The sequence below is a fragment of the Arvicola amphibius genome, chromosome 9, assembly GCF_903992535.2.
Source record: "Arvicola amphibius chromosome 9, mArvAmp1.2, whole genome shotgun sequence".
NCBI classification, from domain to species: domain Eukaryota; kingdom Metazoa; phylum Chordata; class Mammalia; order Rodentia; family Cricetidae; genus Arvicola; species Arvicola amphibius.
In genome coordinates this window covers 73,767,655-73,785,796 of record NC_052055.2, presented here as the reverse complement: position 1 = coordinate 73,785,796, position 18,142 = coordinate 73,767,655, and the positions used below count along the sequence as shown (strand labels likewise).

Below are 18,142 nucleotides of genomic sequence, written 5' to 3'. Positions count from 1 at the left end.
GGACCGTCCTCAGAAGTACCAGCACATAATTGTAAATTAACTCATGTGTTAACTCTTTCAAATGTCAAATGGTCCATTCAGGGGTCAGTCAACCTTAGACTTACAGAATACCAATTCTCTGTGGATCTGTGGGAATGAAAGTGCTGAGTTAATTAGTAAATGCAAGGACTGGGGACCTGAGATGATGCTCATCAGACAGCATTTAAAAGTATAGAGAAGATGCTGGTGTTGTTGTCAGTGCTGCTGGTGCTGGTGGTGCTGGTGGTGCTGATGCTGGTGGTGCTGGTGCTGCTGGTGCTGGTGTTGGTGCTGTTGGTGCTGCTGATGCTGGTGTCAGTGCTGGTGCTGCTGGTATCGGTGCTACTGATGCTCTTGTCAGTGCTGCTGGTGCTGCTGGTGCTGGTATTGGTGCTGTTGATGCTGCTGGTGCTGGTGTCAGTGCTGCTGATGCTGGTGCTGCTGGTGCTGGTGTCGGTGCTATTGGTGCTGCTGGTGTCAGTGCTGCTGGTGCTGCTGGTGCTGCTGGTGTCGGTGCTGGTGCTGATGTTGGCACTACTGGTGCTGGTGCTGCTGGTGCTGCCTCTTGTCCCTGGCCTGGACTGTAAGGATGTATATACATTTATTGTAATTAAAACAGTGATTTCCTTAAAAATATTTTGTGAAGTATGTGAAGATGCACATGGCGGCGGGGGGGGGGGGGGGGCAGGCCGTCAGTCACTACCCATTTTGTTTTGAAAAGGGTCTTTTACTCCCACCCGGGGCTCATCAATTAGGATTGACTGGCTGGTCACCACGCCCCAGTCTCTACCTCCCTAGCGCTGGAATTACAAGAGGAGCCTAAATACCTGACGTCTTTAGGGAGGTTCTAAGGGTTGAGCTCAGGACCCCATGCTCACAGTCCAAGCACTGAGCTCTCCCCAGCCCCTCTGGGTGAAACTGTTGAACGAGGCTTATCCTCAGGGACATCCAGTAGGTGTTAGTAGTCCCTGCTGTTTCTGAAAAGCGAAAATACTCAAAGCCTCTGTGTTCTTGGGAAGTAGCCAAGAGACGTGCTAAACCCCCAGAGTCTATAGCTGAAATATAACCAGTATCCTTTGTGTTAGCTCACTAGGAACTTCAGCCACCATTAAAACAGCCTATCATCCAGTAGCCTTGCAATAAGCACCATTGGTAGAGAGAGGCTGGTGCATCCTAAACTTGACTTGCACATCTGTACAGCTAGGTCGCTCAGGAACCCAAAGGACAGGGTTCAGGGATCGCTGGCTCAGAGGATAAGTCAGTTGGGGACCAAAGAGTCATTTTGCCAAGACATTCCTGAGGTCACAGCATACTGAATAGCAAACCCCCAGCTTCAGTGCCCTGGCTCGAACAATGTGTTATAGAATAATTCTAATTATAGTGGTCACTGACTATGAGTTACCAGTTTCTCCAGCTTCCCTGCCTCACTCCACACTTTCATTTATGCCACACAAAGAGAGATAATTCTCTGTGGAATTCATAGTCAAACCATCTTACTCAGCTGGCAAGGGTCTGAGACCTAAACCAAGTGTATGGGAAAACCATTGAACACATATGTGTATCACATGCACACTGAGGAAGAAATGCAGCTTTGTTGCTATATTACGCTGTTTTCTTGGCTTCTAAGCTGCACTGCCCATGTAAAAGTGTCACATTTTGCATTATTTATGTATTTATGTGATTTTTTGTCATTTAATAACGTGTTTAGGACCCTTAAATGGTACTGGTAGAGTGTAAACCAGTCTTACTCCTATGGAAGTCCATATAGGGATTCTCAAGAAACAAAAGTTCAATCTATTCAATCTGCCCTGGGAGCCAGCTATATCCCTCCTGGGTATTTACCTGCAGCACATCGATTCAGCAACTCTCTTCATTTTAACAGATGCAGCTTTTTTCGGATTTCCTGCCATTTCTCCCAGGATTACATCAGAGGTTTTTGTGAGAGAAGTACACCAGCCAAACTGTCTGAAGACCGAGGCTGTGTCTATCTTTTCGGATGAGATGCAGGCAAAGAGGTGACATCTGTATTAGTTCCCATTTCCCTCTGCCATAGGTGAGCTAGCCTGGATGTTCAGACAAGAGGGCTAAGAGCCAGATTTTCTGCGATGGATTTCCAGCCTGTAGCTAAGGCTGGCCTCCTTAGACAAAGTATTTATTTTACCCCTACCCATTTCCCCTGTTTCTTTAACTGTCTCAGAGAGTTACTGTAAGAAGAAATGAGTAGTTATAGAAATGGAGTGGACAGAACCATACTGAAGCCTGGGCTGCGTATATACTCTGTCTTGTATATTTCCAAGTGAAAATTCAGTCTGTAGAAAATAGGAGTCCAAAATTCTGCTCGGTGTTAGCTGTGGCCATAGCTTGGTTTTTGTAAATCTGGTTCAGCCTTCACTGGTGTTGACTGTTAGGTTTCAGTTCGGAAAGGCCTTCATTTAGGTATCTTGAATCTTGAATTTGGAGGAGGGGGAATTGAGGCAATCATTTTAATTCTGAAGATCAAGAAAGTTGGACATGAGAAATATGCATACGGTTTGATCATTCAAGCCCCTCCTGTTTTATGTCGTTCTATCAGGAAGAGTGACAGAGAGCCTAAGCGAAATAGAAAGCGGGGGATGGGAGGAGGGAACTGGCTGATGGGAAAACACAAGAAGCAGAGAAGCTGCACTTTTAGATATAATGATTGAGTCATAAAAGCTGCTCTAGTATCTGCCTCTTTAAAGAACACAGACGCCATGTCGATTTTATGGGAAGAACTAACTAAAAGGATTCTACACTGCCTTTGCAACCTCACTTTGATTGTATGCCAGGTAGGAAAATGAACGGATTAAACTTCAAATTGCCTGTCTTCAGAAGGACGTGATATGAAACTCACTTAGATTTTAACCTTTTAATTTAATGTGGCACTTCCTAAACATGTGCTCGTCAATTACTGACAGACCAGAAGGAAAGCAGGCCTCACCTCCACCTTGAGGATCTGGAAGACCTCCTTTATGGAATTCCATTTCTTCTCTTTTCTTAAGTGTGTGTGTGTGTGTGTGTGTGTGCGTGTGTGTGTGTGTGTTCATTCGTGAAGGTTCCGGCAGATCCCCTAGACCTAAAGTTACAGGTGTGAATAGCCCAATGTAGTTTCTGGGCACGAAACCCAGGTCCTCTGCAAGAGCAGCAAGCTAAGCTTTCTTAGCCACTGAGCCACCAGTCCAGCCCCTCATTTCCCACCTTCTAACTGCATCCCAGTGTGCCATTCTTGAGAGATGAATGTCCCCAAATGAGCCTGAGAGCATCAGCAGGCCTCTGACCTGTAGTTTAGAAAGCAAATGAAGTGTATTCCCAGAAGCATCCTGCTATGAAAGTGATATAAGACTCAAGCAGCCGCTGGCTGGCAGCAGATGCTCAGCTCCCATTCAGTTTCTATCCCCTTCAATTCCATAGCTGCTTAATAATGGTGCAGTTGTGTAACAAGGCACTGCCGGGGGAGTGAGGCTTAGAACCCCCGGAGATGAAGAGCGGGAAAGGGCTATCAGAACAGTGGGATGCATAAAACCTGTGCTTTATTTTTAGATTTAATGACTGAGTCATTTTTTAAAATGCTTGTATCTGCCAGTTTCATGGAAAAATTAGTTAGGAAACATCACTTTTAAAGAGATGATCAGGTTAATAAGAATATGTCTTTTGATCACGTTGCTCTCCTGCCTGGAGTTACATTCTTATTTGCATGCATCAAATTAAACACGTATTTTATATACCATCTATTCCCTTACTATTTCTTAACATTGTCTTAACACATAATGAAAGTCTGACAAGACTTTCTGGGTTTTTGAAAGGCTCTAAGGAAATGGAAATTAAACCTGGCGAGAGGAAGGGAATGCGGTTAAGAATATGTCAGATTCAATCATGCCTTCCCTTTTACATCTTTTTATGGGACAATCTTAATCCATTTGCTTAGTTCATGTGGATTGATTTGACTAATGAAAAGAACAAATGCTCCAGAATGTGGCATGTGGCTCTTCGAACATTAACTCTGCCATTTCGCTCCCGTGTGAGCTCTCTTTAGAGTCTACATCCTGTGCGGCATGCAGTCGATACTAAGGAAAGAGCAAAACACGGCTAGACAGAGACACCGTTCCTGTTCTCGAAGTCCAAGATAATGGGGGAGGTTTCGCCCTCATTCATTAAACTCTAGCAAAAACCCAGTGGGAGGAAGTTCACACTGGAGTGGGACTGGGGAAAGGCTTCTCAGGCATCAAAGCTAAGCTGGGTTTAGATGATTCAGAGTTTCTTGAAACAGAGTGGTGGGGCTGCAGAAGAGTGAGGGAGGCATAAAGAAGACCTAAAGAGAGAGCAGCCTTCCTTTGGGACCTCTAAGCAGAGTTTGACTAGAATATAGGGAGCAGGATGAGATGGGGCGGGGTGTGATATTAGTGGGCTGTGTGATAGCCGTCTCATAAACGGCCTTGAATGCTAAGCCGAACTTCTTTCTGAAAACTATGTGGGCTCGCCAGGGGATTTTATAAAGGAAGGGACATGATTGGAATTTCTTTCTGAAGGTCCTCTCTAGCTGAGATCTTTCCAGGTTGCTTTTAAAGTGCCCAAAAGGAAAGCATGCCTGGAACAGTCCTGGGGGTGGCTGCCATGAGCTCAGAAATCGGTGGCAAGATAAAGGCAGCGGCAGATGATGGTTGAAGAAGGGGCAGTTCAGAGATCAGGGGCTGCTGACTGCTGAATATAGAGTGAGGGACATGGGAAAGGCAAAACTTTAGCTTCTGGTTTGAACAAGTGGGAGGATGGGGGATATTTGTAGAGACGGGTGAATAGCAGTTTACATGTCCCGGCAAAACATGTGGCTTTAGGGCTGTTAAATTTAAGGGACTTATAGGCTATCTCACAGTGTCTACCCAGGAAACAATGAAATGCAGGGTGTCACCTTTGATGTCATTCCTGAGGCATCATCCACCATACTGTCTGAGACAGGGTTTGTACTGGCCCAGAACTTGCCAGGTAATGTAGGCTGGCTAGCAAATGAGCCCCAGGGCTCCGCCTGTCTCTGCCATCTCCACTCTGGTGTGACAAGTTGGCACCACCATGACTTGTGTTTTGTAACATGGGTCTGGATTGAGCTTGCTCTACCCAGCAAGCACTTTGTTGGCCCTTGTAAAGCTTTTTAGATAAGAAATAAATGTCTGTGGTTAAGCACGGCCCTACATTTTAAATACATAACCACCAATAAAATCATGTTAGTGTTTTATAGTTAATTATTGTCTTATCTGAACATAAACAGAAGCAAGGATATATATAGACAGAGACACAGGAAAAATATAACTGAATCTAGACGTAGAGAGATTTATACAGATACAACTAATAGGCCAAACGTAGACAAAGAAATAAAACATTGTCTCCCTTCTAATACGAGATTAATAAGAATAGCTTATACTGTGTTTAACACTTCAGATGTCTTAATTATACTGATCTACTTCATAGTCAGGACACCCATGAGAGATGGATATTGTCATTCTTCCCATTTTATACAAAAGAGAATGGAGACACCGGTGTGTCCAGGTAGATTAGGACCAGGATTTGAGCTAGGTTGTGTAGTTGTATATACTGTACTCATAACACATTTGTATAGTGCCTCTTGACATCTATACTTATAGGTAAATCAATACCCAACTGTAAAATTCACTTCCATCAGTTACAGCACAGCGAGAGCCTACATCTGATTTGATTGATGCTAACCTCAGATGATCTTGGACAATAAAGATCAGAGGAGAGGACTAGATGCCCCAGTGAAGGGCAAAGCTGTCACTGGCCCCCAAGAAATGTCCTGAGGGAAGGCAACTATCAATACTGTAACCAGAATGTGGCAGCTGAAAGAGGACTCTGGGATATTTCCTTTATTAACATGTGACTGTGAACACAGGCCCAGGGTGCCAGTTCACAGTGGTCTGCACTCACATCACTTCTCAGAGGGTTTGTCTGGCCTACCCTCCTCCTCATTCTATTGAAGACAACCTCCCTGCTACTCTATGCCATCAGGCATGCCTCTGGTCGGGTAAGAGATGCCATGGTTGTTCTAGTTAGCTTCCTATTGCTGTGATAAGGACCATGACCAATAGCAACTTGGAAAGGAAAGGTTTTACTTGGCTTTTTTATCCTGGGGCATAGTCTATCACCAAAGAAAGTCAGGGTGGGCACTCAAGACAGTAACATGGAGGCAGGACTGAAGCAGGGACCATGGAGGAAAATGGCTTACTGGCTTGCTCCCAAGGCTTTTTTATACATCCCAGGGTCACCTATACAGGAGTAGCATTGCCCACAATAGGCCGGATCCTCTCTGATGGATCACTAATCAAGAAAATTCCTCACAGACCTACCTACAATCCAGTCCTAATAAGGTTCCTTCTTCCCAAATAACTCCAGTTTGCGTCAAGTTGACAAAAACTAACCAGTCTACTCAGGGTGATCTAAAACCCAAAGACACTCCCAAATAGATGATCACTTGATGTGGGAGAGTCTTCTGGTTGTGTTGATTTCATTCGTTAATAAAGAAACTGCCTTGGCCCATTTAATAGGCCAGCCCTTAGGTGGGTGGAGTAGACAGAACAGGAAGAAGGAAGTGAGGTAGATGGCTCAGACAGATGCCATGCCTCTCCTCTCTGAGCCAGATGCGATGAAACTCCGGCCCAAGATGGACGTATGCTCAAATCTTCCCGGTAAGGCACCACTTCGTGGTGCTACACAGATTATTAGATATGGGTTAATCAAGATGTGAGTAAGAGGCTGAAACTAATGGGCCAGGCAATGTTTAAATGAATAGAGTTTGTGTGTTGTTATTTCTGGGCATAAGCTAGCCGGTGGCCAAGAGCCAGGTGGGATGAAAAGCAGGCCTGCCCGCAGCCCCTCACTACAATCACTTGGTACAGTCTACTCAGGGTGATTTAAAAACTCAGAGAAACTCACAAATAGATGATCAATGGTACAACCAAGTGCCACACATCCTGGACAGATGGGATGAGGCCAGTTGACCCACCAGAACAACTTTGTTTGTGATGGGAGACTCTTACCCAGAGAATAATCTATGGAGTCTGAGCTAACAAGGGTCCTAAGCCGAGATGTCATCTGCAGATTTCTGTCTTCATTCATTTATCTGACTGTTGACATTCCTGAGTAGATGGCTGGGTTCCAAGCAAACCAGACCTAACAAGGAGGGGATATTCTCAGCCATCAAGACTGTGTTTTGTTGGATGAAACTATGTGATTAATGGATGCATCAGTAGTAAGACCGGCTGGACTAGCTTCATGCTGGGAGATTCAATATTCTCTACTCTCATTCTAGTGATTAAACCTCCTAGGGAAATGATCAAGATTGGCTAAAAGACCAATACAGTGATCATGGAAAGAAACATGTCTTTACATATCTTCATTCCTGGTTCCTAGGACAAGAGGCTAGAGTCCTTGAAGTAGCCAGGAGGGATATGTCTTTTGGTGTGATAAAGAGAAAGAGGAGGACCCTTGTTAGTCTCAAGTAAGAGCTGTTGAGGCAGCCTGTGCTTAGAATGTAAGCAAAATCCCAGAGGAATAGTCACAATAAGGTAGAGTTTATCACCAAAAGTCAATGAAGTAGTGAGCCATGTCTATGTGACGAGACCTCCATATGAACCCAAAAGGTCAGAGTTCAGGATGCTCCTTGTGGAAAGCCTGGAGTGAGCTATGCCTAGAAGCTTGAACACTGTGTGTGTCTTCTTAGCATTTGCTCCTGTGTTCTTCACCAGGTGACTGTTGCTAAGTTGGATCCTTTGTAATGAATGGATAAGTGTAAGTTTGATGGAGGATGAATAGAAGCTTCTGGAAACTGACTGTTTGGAAGTATTGGGTCAGAAGCACATACCTTTTCTTGTGATTTGCATTCAAACTGGGCATGGTCTTACAGAGCCAAGTCCCTCACCTGACACCGTCTCCAGGTAGATAATATTGTGAATTGTAGAGTGCCCAATGGTGTCCAGATAGTTGGGGAAATGCTTCATGGGGAGGGCCCACATCTTAGTGACCAGAGTGGAGCACCTGGGAGTAGGGAAGAGCACGTGAGTTTCCCTGTACTCCACAGTCATGGGCACTGGAACTCCATTTAGCTGAACTGAAAACCTGGACTCCAAGCCCCTGTGAGTGACTCCACACCACACGCCATACTTCTGGAAAGGAATGCGGCTTCTTCCTTAGGGCCCCTCCATTACACGGTCCTCATTCTTCAGAAGACCTCACAATGGGGTCACAGAGTTTTATATTTTCCCAAGAGTTGTGGCAGTTGTTAAGTTTTTTGTTCTGATTCGTTTAAAATTTCTTACTTTAATACCAAGCTTTATATTATTTTGATTCATGAGGGATTCCCCACGTTGTAAATATTTGAACTCATCTTTGCTCAAAAGACCACTATCCCTCCTATAAATTATTTTAACTTGGGCTGTTTGGGGAAATCTGTTGGAATCCTTGGTTTTATTTAACTTTTGTATCTGGTTTTTCTTTTTGTTTATTTGTTTCTGGCTTTAAACACGTGACAGCTCAGTGGAATAAAGGAAATGGAGACGTTCTTAATAAAACAACCTGCAGGCACAGCCTCACATGGCAATGCTATGTAGCCATATTGGGGATAGAAGACCAGAATGCACACAGGCCATACAAAGTTCTGTGCTGAGAGAAGCTCATAGAGAAATTATGTGGCGTTAGGACGCTGAGGCTCCTTTGCGGGACTGGGATCTTGGTTTATCATTTTTCTCCTGCGTCGTTATGAGAGGAAATTATGAACTCTATCCAGGGACTCACCTTTTCTTGAAGCAGACCTGCAGCAAGAGGTCTGCCCATTGCTTTCCTCAGTGAAGAAAAGGTATGACTTTCTTGTGGAGATCGGATAGAATGATGTGTGTTGTTGACATTAGCACAAACCAGTGCCTCAGTTCCATGGAAACAGCAGAGCCTTCTCCAAGTAAGGCTGGAAGGAATGGCAAAGCCTTCCTCTGGTCCATGTTTGAGTGCTGATGAATAGTTGATCTTTAGCTAAGACCAGTGTACAGAAACCATCCTATGGACCACAGCTCCCTCCTTGGGGATGTTACAGCCTGAAACTGATCCCTTACAAAGACATGCCAATAAGACTAGCTAATGTCTTTACTGTGCAATGCTGTGCATGATAAACACACTGAGTTTCTTGGCTGTATATGAAACCTTCCATCACAGTCAAAGAACCCACCCAGTGCCGGCTTTTCTGTGTCTGTATCTGTCATCTCTTCAATGCCTCTCATTTCTTTATCCCTATGTCAACACAGTCAGGTTTCCAGGACCAAGCTGTGCAGAAGATGGCAGCCCTCCTGTTCATGATGATCTTGCATTTAGATAACACCAGAACCAGAGATGGAACAAGACAGACATAAGTAATAAGATGGGCTGGACTAAGACATCAGGATGGATTAAACCCGGACCTAGGAATCACCACATGAGGACGAGCTATCCCCTCCACAGTTGCAGTCTTGACAGCGGGGCCTCTTGAGAGGCCGTCAAAGCCAGTATCACCCCTGAAGATGGGATTCTCCTGTGACTGGTCCCTGATAGCTGTGGAAAGGTGACAACTTGACAGTGTCTGGATTTCATCTGACAGATGAAAATCTTGTAATTCTGAGATGTCCATCCAGTTTCTTATTAAAGTAATTTAAGCCTGCGGGGATCCTAAGAGTAAAGCACTGGAAACCGTGTAAGGAATACGGCCTGGGTTCACAGGACACTGAGCATCCCACACAGCCGTCTCTCAGATGCAGCACTGGTCCTTCAGGGTGATGAGGAAAACCTGCTTTGTTTGTGTCTCGGGAACTTCATGCCCCCTTAATAACATCAGCAGTATGTACATGGCTATCCTGGGCTTTGCACGCTGGCTGATAGTACAGCCCATCTGGCTTACGGTGGCTTCCTTTGTTTAGATGAAAACCTAAACCCCAGCCGTGATAATGCCACTTCTCTCTCAACTATTTTAAAGAGTTAGGGAGAGAACCATCAGACGTTAGGCTTGATACCCTGTCTGCCCGACTGTAATTAAGGCCTGTGTAACTATTCTAGCCTTGTATACCATTCTCTAAATCCTCGTAGGTTCTCCAGCACCCATCCAGCAGACGGTTCTAGGTCCCTCCTACGTTTTAAAGAGCACACTGGGAGAGGGTGTTGATTTAGAAAATAGTGTTTGTGTTATTTTGTTCAGAAACACATCATCCCCTGCTCTGCCGTGTGCAGTAACAAAGATGTGTCTCACTCTGCACATCATGATGGTCCCCATGTAAGGTAAGGACCCTGGACAGATCCGGGGGCCTAGTTTTAAAAACAGACTTTTCTTTTAATTTTTTTTATCTATTTTACATACCAACCACTGTTTCCCCTCCTTCTTCTCCTTCTGTTCCTTCCCTCCCCCACCTCCTCTATACCTTCCCATCCACTCCTCAGAAAGGGTAAGGCCTCTCATAGGAGTCAACAAAGCCTGACATATCAAGTTGAGACAGGACCAAGCTCCTCCCCACAGCATCAAGGCTGAGCAAGGCATTCCACCATAGGGGATAGGTTCCAAAGAGCCAACTTCACGCACCAGGGACAGGTCCTGGTCCCAATGCCAGAGGCCCCACAAATAAATCAAGCTACACAACTGTCACCCTCATTTAGAGGGTCTAGGTCAGTCCCATGCAGGCATCCTAGCTATCGGGATCAGACCCATCTTTGCCTTGTAGCTCTGTGAGATATAAAATGTGTGAGCTTCTTTACCCTGTATATGTTCACAAAGATGGCAGGCACTATCTGAGCCAACTGCACAGAGGTCCTAACTCTGAGAAAATTCAGCTTCACCGAACGCATCCTCTAGGCTCTAATTCATGATTCTCCCCTCCCCCTTTTTCTTACTCAACTTCTATCTGCTCTTATTTTACCCCATCATGTGTTTATCAGATATGTTTGAATTCCCTTTAAATATGAGACACAAAGTGGCTGCAGATATGAAGTAAGAAGCTTAAGGAAAACTTGCAGTCTGTAATGTTTGGGCAGGAGGTTCCCAGCCAAAACTCCAGCGTGGATGGAAGAGGTGTCATTGAGTCTGACTCCTAGCCAAGGAGCTATTGACATTGATGATGGAGGAGGAAGAGTCAATTGTTTTCAGGGCTCAGTCCCTGAGAGACTGCCCATGCTAGAGTAGGTGCCCCACATCACACACCTACAGGCAGCACTAAGTAGCACTAACTACTAAGTGAACTCAGCAGATTCTTTTTTAAATGAGCCCATGAGGGGCTGAAGAGATGGCTCAACAGTTAAGAGTCCTGGCTGCTCTTACAAAGAAACCAAGTTCAGTTCTCAGCACCCACACGGTACCTCACAACTGCTTGTAATTCCAGGTCCTGGGGACCTTACACCCTCATCTAGCTTCCAGAGATAACAGGCACATTCATGACATATCATGCTCATAAACATAAATGCTCACACATGTAAAATATAAGGAAATATTTTTAAATGGGCACATGAAGTCAGGAGGGACAAGTAGGGAGAAATGAGGGATACATTGGAAGGGAGGGAATTTGATCAAGATGCTATATATGTATGAAATTCTTGTAAAAAATTAAAGAAAAAAAACTTACATTAAGATTCCTCAAGTAAAGAGCTAAGTACACAGGCTACATTTACCAAAACCAAATCCATCAAAAGATAGAAGTCACAATCCAATGTTCTCCATCTAAGGAACGGCACGTACCGTATGAGTGGAAGAGGGGAGTATTTGGTGTAGAAGGGGACGCTAGGGGGAAAGGAGGATAGGGTTGAGTGATGGCACCGTGGGAAGGAAGAAGAACACAGTATAACATTTATGCAAATGCTTTAATGAAACCCATTACTTTGGATCCTAACTTATAAAAAGGAAAAGTCTCCTAGGGCTGGAGGATAGTTCAGAACTTGTACAGCTCTTGCAGAGGATTCCAGTTTGGTGCCTAGTGCCCATTTCAGGTAGTTCACCAAGTGTAACACCAGCTCCAGGTGATCCAGCACCCTCTTCTGGCCTCTACTAGCACCTGCACACACACACATAGACACACACATACACACACAATTTTTTTAATAACTGTGGTGTGTGTGTTGCCAATGATAAACCACAAGCTTTAAAGCCAAAATTAATGTGAGAAAATTTTAGCCACTAGAATTTTTGGTAATCAATATTATTGTCATTTTAAAATTGTGCGATTGCAGTGATCATTTTATAAAGCCATGTAATTTAGGGAAGCTATTTTACAAATTACAGTGTCCACTATTATAAAATCACATGGGGATTAAAAATAAACTCTACTGAATGTACAAAATTAGATCAATGAGCCCTAATATAGTTAAAGCGCTGTTTGGTTGTAGCTTCAGCTTCTGAGCTGCAGTGACCTTTGGAAGCGACCACTTGTCAAGTATTGACATGTCACGAAGAAGAGCTACATTCCTGAGAGGCTAATCCCATAATCCACATTTCCCCTTACTTCTTCATTCTCTCGAGCCACACCAGCTAGTGCACTGGAAGTAGATTGAAGGGCAGAGGTGAGATGGTTTGCAACACAGAAAGCCATGACAATCTTCTGGTCATATCTTGTCATTTTCTGAAAACAGAAATTTCCTGTAATGAGCTAATGTTAACACATAATGAACTTATTGCCTTTGCTTAGAAATGCATTTGCAAGTAGATATTTTCAAACTTCTGTTTTTATTTCTAGTACAATAAATATTAAGAGAGGAAATCTACACTATGAAAACTCTTTAGACTCTTTAGTAATTTCTGAGAGGGCAATGTCCTAAGACTAAACATAGGAGAGAAGCACTGTAGAACAGCATAGACCAGAAGCTACAGGGAGACCTTGCAGCCAACTGTGAGGGGCTCTGCCCTGGGGGAAAACTTGCAGGTGGAGAACCACACTTGACTATGTGCTGGGCTTGATGGGCACTGGGCATCAACACAGTTGCAGATTTGTTGTGATGAGGTAAAAGACCTGTGCAGCAGCTGGTCTTTCTATGTAATTGTTTTATCTGTGGATACATTGATGGGCTCAATATGTTGCATCTTTCTCTAGCCAAATTGTCTGATATACTGTCTATTGTCTCATAATATGAATATTTATAATGCCACTGATGGAAATGCCCCTATTCTTGCTTGGCTAGATGTCACTCACCCCCACTGCAAGCTCATGAAAACTTGTAGGAAGGGCCTTCAAAGCACCTGGCAGATGTGTAGTAACATAACCCTAGATGTGAAGCCTCATATGGCCCAAGGAAGAACCTGGCTCTGAGCACTGAGCTTGGCCTCCAAGTAAGGGTGTCAAGTGCTCCTTTGTGGCACCATTCCCTAGACTGGGTCCTGAACTATGTAAGAGTGAAAACCAGCTTTAAACACAGGCAAGTAGCTTGGGTACATTGTTTCTTCTGCTCTTAAGAATGGATGCCTGTGACTAGCTACTTGGTTCCTGCTATGACCTTCCCCCAAATGACAGACTGTAGCTTGGAGTTATAAGGCAAATCAACCATTTACTTTCTTATTTTCCTGGATTTTTTTCAGGATATTTTGTCACAGTAACAGAAATGACCTAGGACATTTATATTAGAAGCCAAGTCCAGGCAACAGAGGCACGGACGAGTCTATTGAAGATCAGTAGGAAGGACAAAGCTAGTGCCACTGGTCAGCCAAGGCTTTTCAACATGCACAAAACAGAGGACCATTTGCCTGGAGCTCTTGTCCAGCTCTTAGTATTTGGGGTTGGCAGCTTGAACTGATTAGCATGGTACTAAAAATAAGAAGCATTGTATTTAAAAAGAAGAAAAAAAAGATGAAGAGGGGGGAAAGGAGAGAAGAAGAAGGAGAAGAAAGGGATACTCAACGGTGGACAGAACGTGTCCTCCGCTAGTCAGTCTGAGCTGCTCTGCTTTGGCCCTGGAGAGGAGATGGGGAGGTGAAACCTCCCTACTGAAAAGATAAGTGACCCAGAAACTGGACTCAAGAATTTTGCTCTAAAGCACATGCTAGATGTAAAATGCATTTTTAAAATTTAACCCCTCTCATTCCGGAGGAGTCATATAACTAATAAGTAATCAAAACACTGTGTTTTGGTCAGCTCAGAGCAATCACACTGTGCAGTACATGCGTGTGTGTGTGTGTGTGTGTGTGTGTGTGCACGTGTGCACGTGTGCACGTGTGCACATATGTATATGCTAATTATCAGAATTCCTATCTAGAAAGACACAGGACTGGGAAAAAGAATTCCTTCATGAGCCTTTTGGAGTGTCCAGGCTTTGGGGCTGGCTTATCCCAAGACTTGAAAGATGAGGGGGGAAAAACACTGTTCTGCCTATGGCAAGGAAAGATGCTTGGTTTGCTATTGTCAGTGGAAGGAGGAAAGAACAAAGCCAGAAAAGAGGGAGAAATAATCCATCTAATATCTATAAGCATTAAGAAGCAAAACAAGCCCAAAGCTTTGAGTGGACAATCTGAGTATTGGAATGGGACAATATATTGACATACAAGAGAACACATCATCAGACATGAGAGTCTAGCATAGAAAGAACCCTGCTGGCTTCAGCCTAGGATGTTACCTGGGCTTGGAAGGACCACAGGCAAGTACACGACAGGCTGAGATGAAGTCTTGCAGATGCCAGAGAGACAAGAAGCCCTTCCCTGGCAGCAGAAATCTGGTCTAAAAAGCCACAGAGCGCATGGTCTCCAAACCCCATTTCATATCTTAATTCTCTTCCATGTGGCCACAGCTTTAGCCACAGGGTCATATTGTAGCCATCCTTCCCTGGCAGACACTAACACCTTTCTTCTGCCAGTCTTGTTGTGGGATTATTCATGTATTCACAGTAGCTCTGTAGCCAGGGTCCCAAGGACTTCCACTGGTCTTAACTTACTGAGTGAGCTGGGAACATCAAATTGTAAAATGATGTCAGTGAGGAGGGAAAGGGTAAATTCATAATCCATCAGGTTAAAATTCTATTAGCCTCAGGCTGGAGAGATGGCTCAGTAAATAAAGAACCTTAGCACCCAATTAAAAGTCAGGGATGGTGACATGCGACTATGACCCCCCTGCTTGGGGTGGGGCAAGGATAAGTGGATCCCGGAGCTCATTGCCCAGCCAGCTGAGCTGAAGTAAGGAGTCCCAGTTCACTGAGAGACTGTGCTTCAGAAACTGAGGTGGGGAGGGATGGAGGAAGACACTGAGCATCAAACTCTGGCTGCCCCCTCTAGACAACCAGCTGAACTATCTCCACCACACTCACAAAGTTCTATGAATCCCATAGAGCCCGCTGCTCAGACAGTTCTTCCTCTCCTTGTTATGACAAAATACTGTTGACGGTTTGGATTTTAAAATCAGGATGGTTTTAATTATAGAAATTACTCTCTTAAGACTGGTTTCTCTCTTAGGAATGTACAGTACTTAAGGTACACTGGTTTTCTAGTGGCAAGTTCCTTTTTAAGGCTGGAAGAATTCCATAGATGGTGTTAATTTATACACAAACGTTTAGTTCTCTGATTCTTCTTTTTTCTTTTTATTTTTTGACCCGTCTCTGTAGGCAGAGGCCACTCGTTTGTTACCTGGCCACTCCGACCAGAAACTATATTATTTGCAATACCGCTTCACCAATAGCTTAAGTATCTTTCTAGCTGGCTCTTATATCTTAAATTAACCCATTTCTAGTAATCTTTGTATTGCCAGCAAGATTCCAGCACATCTGTCTCCTGCAGCAGCTACATGGTTTCTCACTGACTCTGCCTACTCTCTCCTCCTCTATCTGCTTGAAATTCCCACCTTGCCCTAATCTGCACTGCAATAGACCCAAAGAAGCTTCTTTATTAATCAGTGGCATTCACTGCATACAGTGGGGAATCCTGCATTACCTCTCTTCTGGGTGATCTTTGTCTGTGTTGAGCCTTCATGTTGAATTTTTACATCAGAACAAAATGACCCCCATCTCTGTACCTTTCTAACACCTAAGGAGGGACCAAAGCCTTGCACCAAATGAACACGCTAGTGGGTGTTTTCAGTTGAATTAAAATTATGTATTGAATCAAACTTTTTAAATTGCTGCTTTGTATCATGGCATCTTGGCTATGCTGCAGCCATAAAAAGCAAAACCTTAGTGGTTTAATGAAATAAAGGTTAGTTAGTTTGTTATTTTTTTTTCTATGCCACAATAAAGTTGGCTACAAAGTGGAATGGGTGTATGTAGATGACTGCTTCTCTTTCTCACAGCTGCCCAAACTAAGGAACTGGCTGTGGAGCCACTGTGTCTTCTACTTTAACTTTCTGTTGTCAACATCCCACCAGGGTGACATGCTCTTGTCACTAGACATGATTCAAGACACACGACCAATATATTTTTTTCTATGTTTGTATTTTTATCAGGAAAAATTTGAGGGACTATTCCGGACCTATGATGAGTGTGTCACGTTCCAGCTGTTTAAGAGTTTCCGACGCGTCCGAATAAATTTCAGTCATCCCAAATCTGCAGCCCGTGCTCGGATAGAGCTTCATGAGACCCAGTTCCGAGGGAAGAAACTAAAACTCTACTTTGCACAGGTAACTTTTCACCCCACTTTTTTTTGGCCCAGTGGTGTAGATCACTTGTTGCCTTACAGAAGAAACAGGTTTGCTTCTCAGCTCCCACATGGTGGTCCACAAACATTGGGTGTTGTCTTCCTACCCCTTACAGTACCAGGAGCACATGTAGTGCATATACATACATGTAGGCAAAACATTCATGTTCATAAAAAATTTCTTAAATCATTGTTAATTTAAAAATCATAAATTAAAATGTAAATGGGGATAGTTCAGCAATTAAGAATACTGGCTGCTCGTCCAGAGCACCAGGGTCCAATTCTTAGTGCTGTCTGTAATCCTAGTTCCTGGGGATCCAGTTCCTTCCTCTGGCTACAGGCATTGCACGTGCATGAATTGGTTTGCTGTTATAATTAGTTCACTAACATAGAAATTCAGTGGTTATGTAAGACCTGAACAAGATAAACCAGTCAACATTCCAGCTTGGAGAGGGAGGGGGACCATGAAGTGGGAGATCCCCACCTCCAGCTGTGAGACTTTAGACAGTTAATAGATGCTAGGGGAGGAGGAGGCAGTTTCTTTGTGGGTGTGACCTCTGGTAGGTGGACCATGTTCCGGTGGATGGTCCCATGCCCATGGACAGCACAAATTAGACTCAGGGAAAATGAAAACATAAAGGACATGAGGTTGGAAGAGGAGAGGATGGCAGCATATGTGATCAAAATATGTTTATATATGTATGAAATTCTCAAACAATCAAGCTTTTAAAACAAGAAAAGAAATAGACACAGATTCTGAGTCACAGATAGAGAGCATCTGTGTCTGAGGACAGGGGCTCTAAGAACGACCAAACTGAGCTTTAGCCAGGACAAGTCACAGAAGCTCGCTGGGACTCAGAGTCCCCATCTGTAAGATGGGCTGATGACATCACCAATTCATACAGCTTCCATGATGATGACAGGGAAGACTGCAGCAGTGCTAGGACTCTGGGAAAGGCACAGTACCAGCTAAGAGCTGCATGCAATAAAAGTGATCTCATCACAGGGACTCCTAACCTTCCTAAAAAGGGTTATGATTAAAATTTAAATGATAGGTTTTACAGTCTGCTAAAACTATCTAATGATTCAGACTCCTAACAAAGAGCTATCAATCTGTGAAAACTAATTTTATGCTTTGCAAAACCAAAAGCTCACTGTCCTAAAGAGGGATGGGTAGTTCTTGGGGATGCTCACGAGGCTCATAGCCCTACACAGTCAGTATCTGTTATCTCTATCAAGGCCTCATCCATCACTAGGCAACAGTCACCTTGCAAATGATCTGTGATTGTGGTTCCAACTTTGGACTGCACAAATATGGCACAGTAAAAAGATCCCAGGCATCAGCCTCAGACTCCTGCTAAAACCCTACATCTCTTACAAATCCATGTAGCTAGGACAAATATCAACCATCATTTATTAAAACCTGCATCAGGATCAGTAGTGATGGTGTGTGCCTGTAATTCCAGCATGGTAGAGCCTGAGGCAGGGAGACTTTGCATTCAAGGCCAG

At 44.0% G+C, this 18,142-nt stretch overlaps 1 protein-coding gene across 1 annotated transcript in view; it reads left to right on the top strand.

Annotated features, from left to right (window-relative positions):
- Rcan2 (regulator of calcineurin 2) overlaps positions 1-18,142 on the top strand; it is a 207,235-nt gene that overhangs the window by 165,009 nt on the left and 24,084 nt on the right. Inside the window, exon 2 of the mRNA XM_038343009.1 lies at positions 16,443-16,616. Coding sequence (XP_038198937.1) covers positions 16,443-16,616 — 174 coding nt within the window. The remainder of the gene's footprint in view (positions 1-16,442; positions 16,617-18,142) is intronic.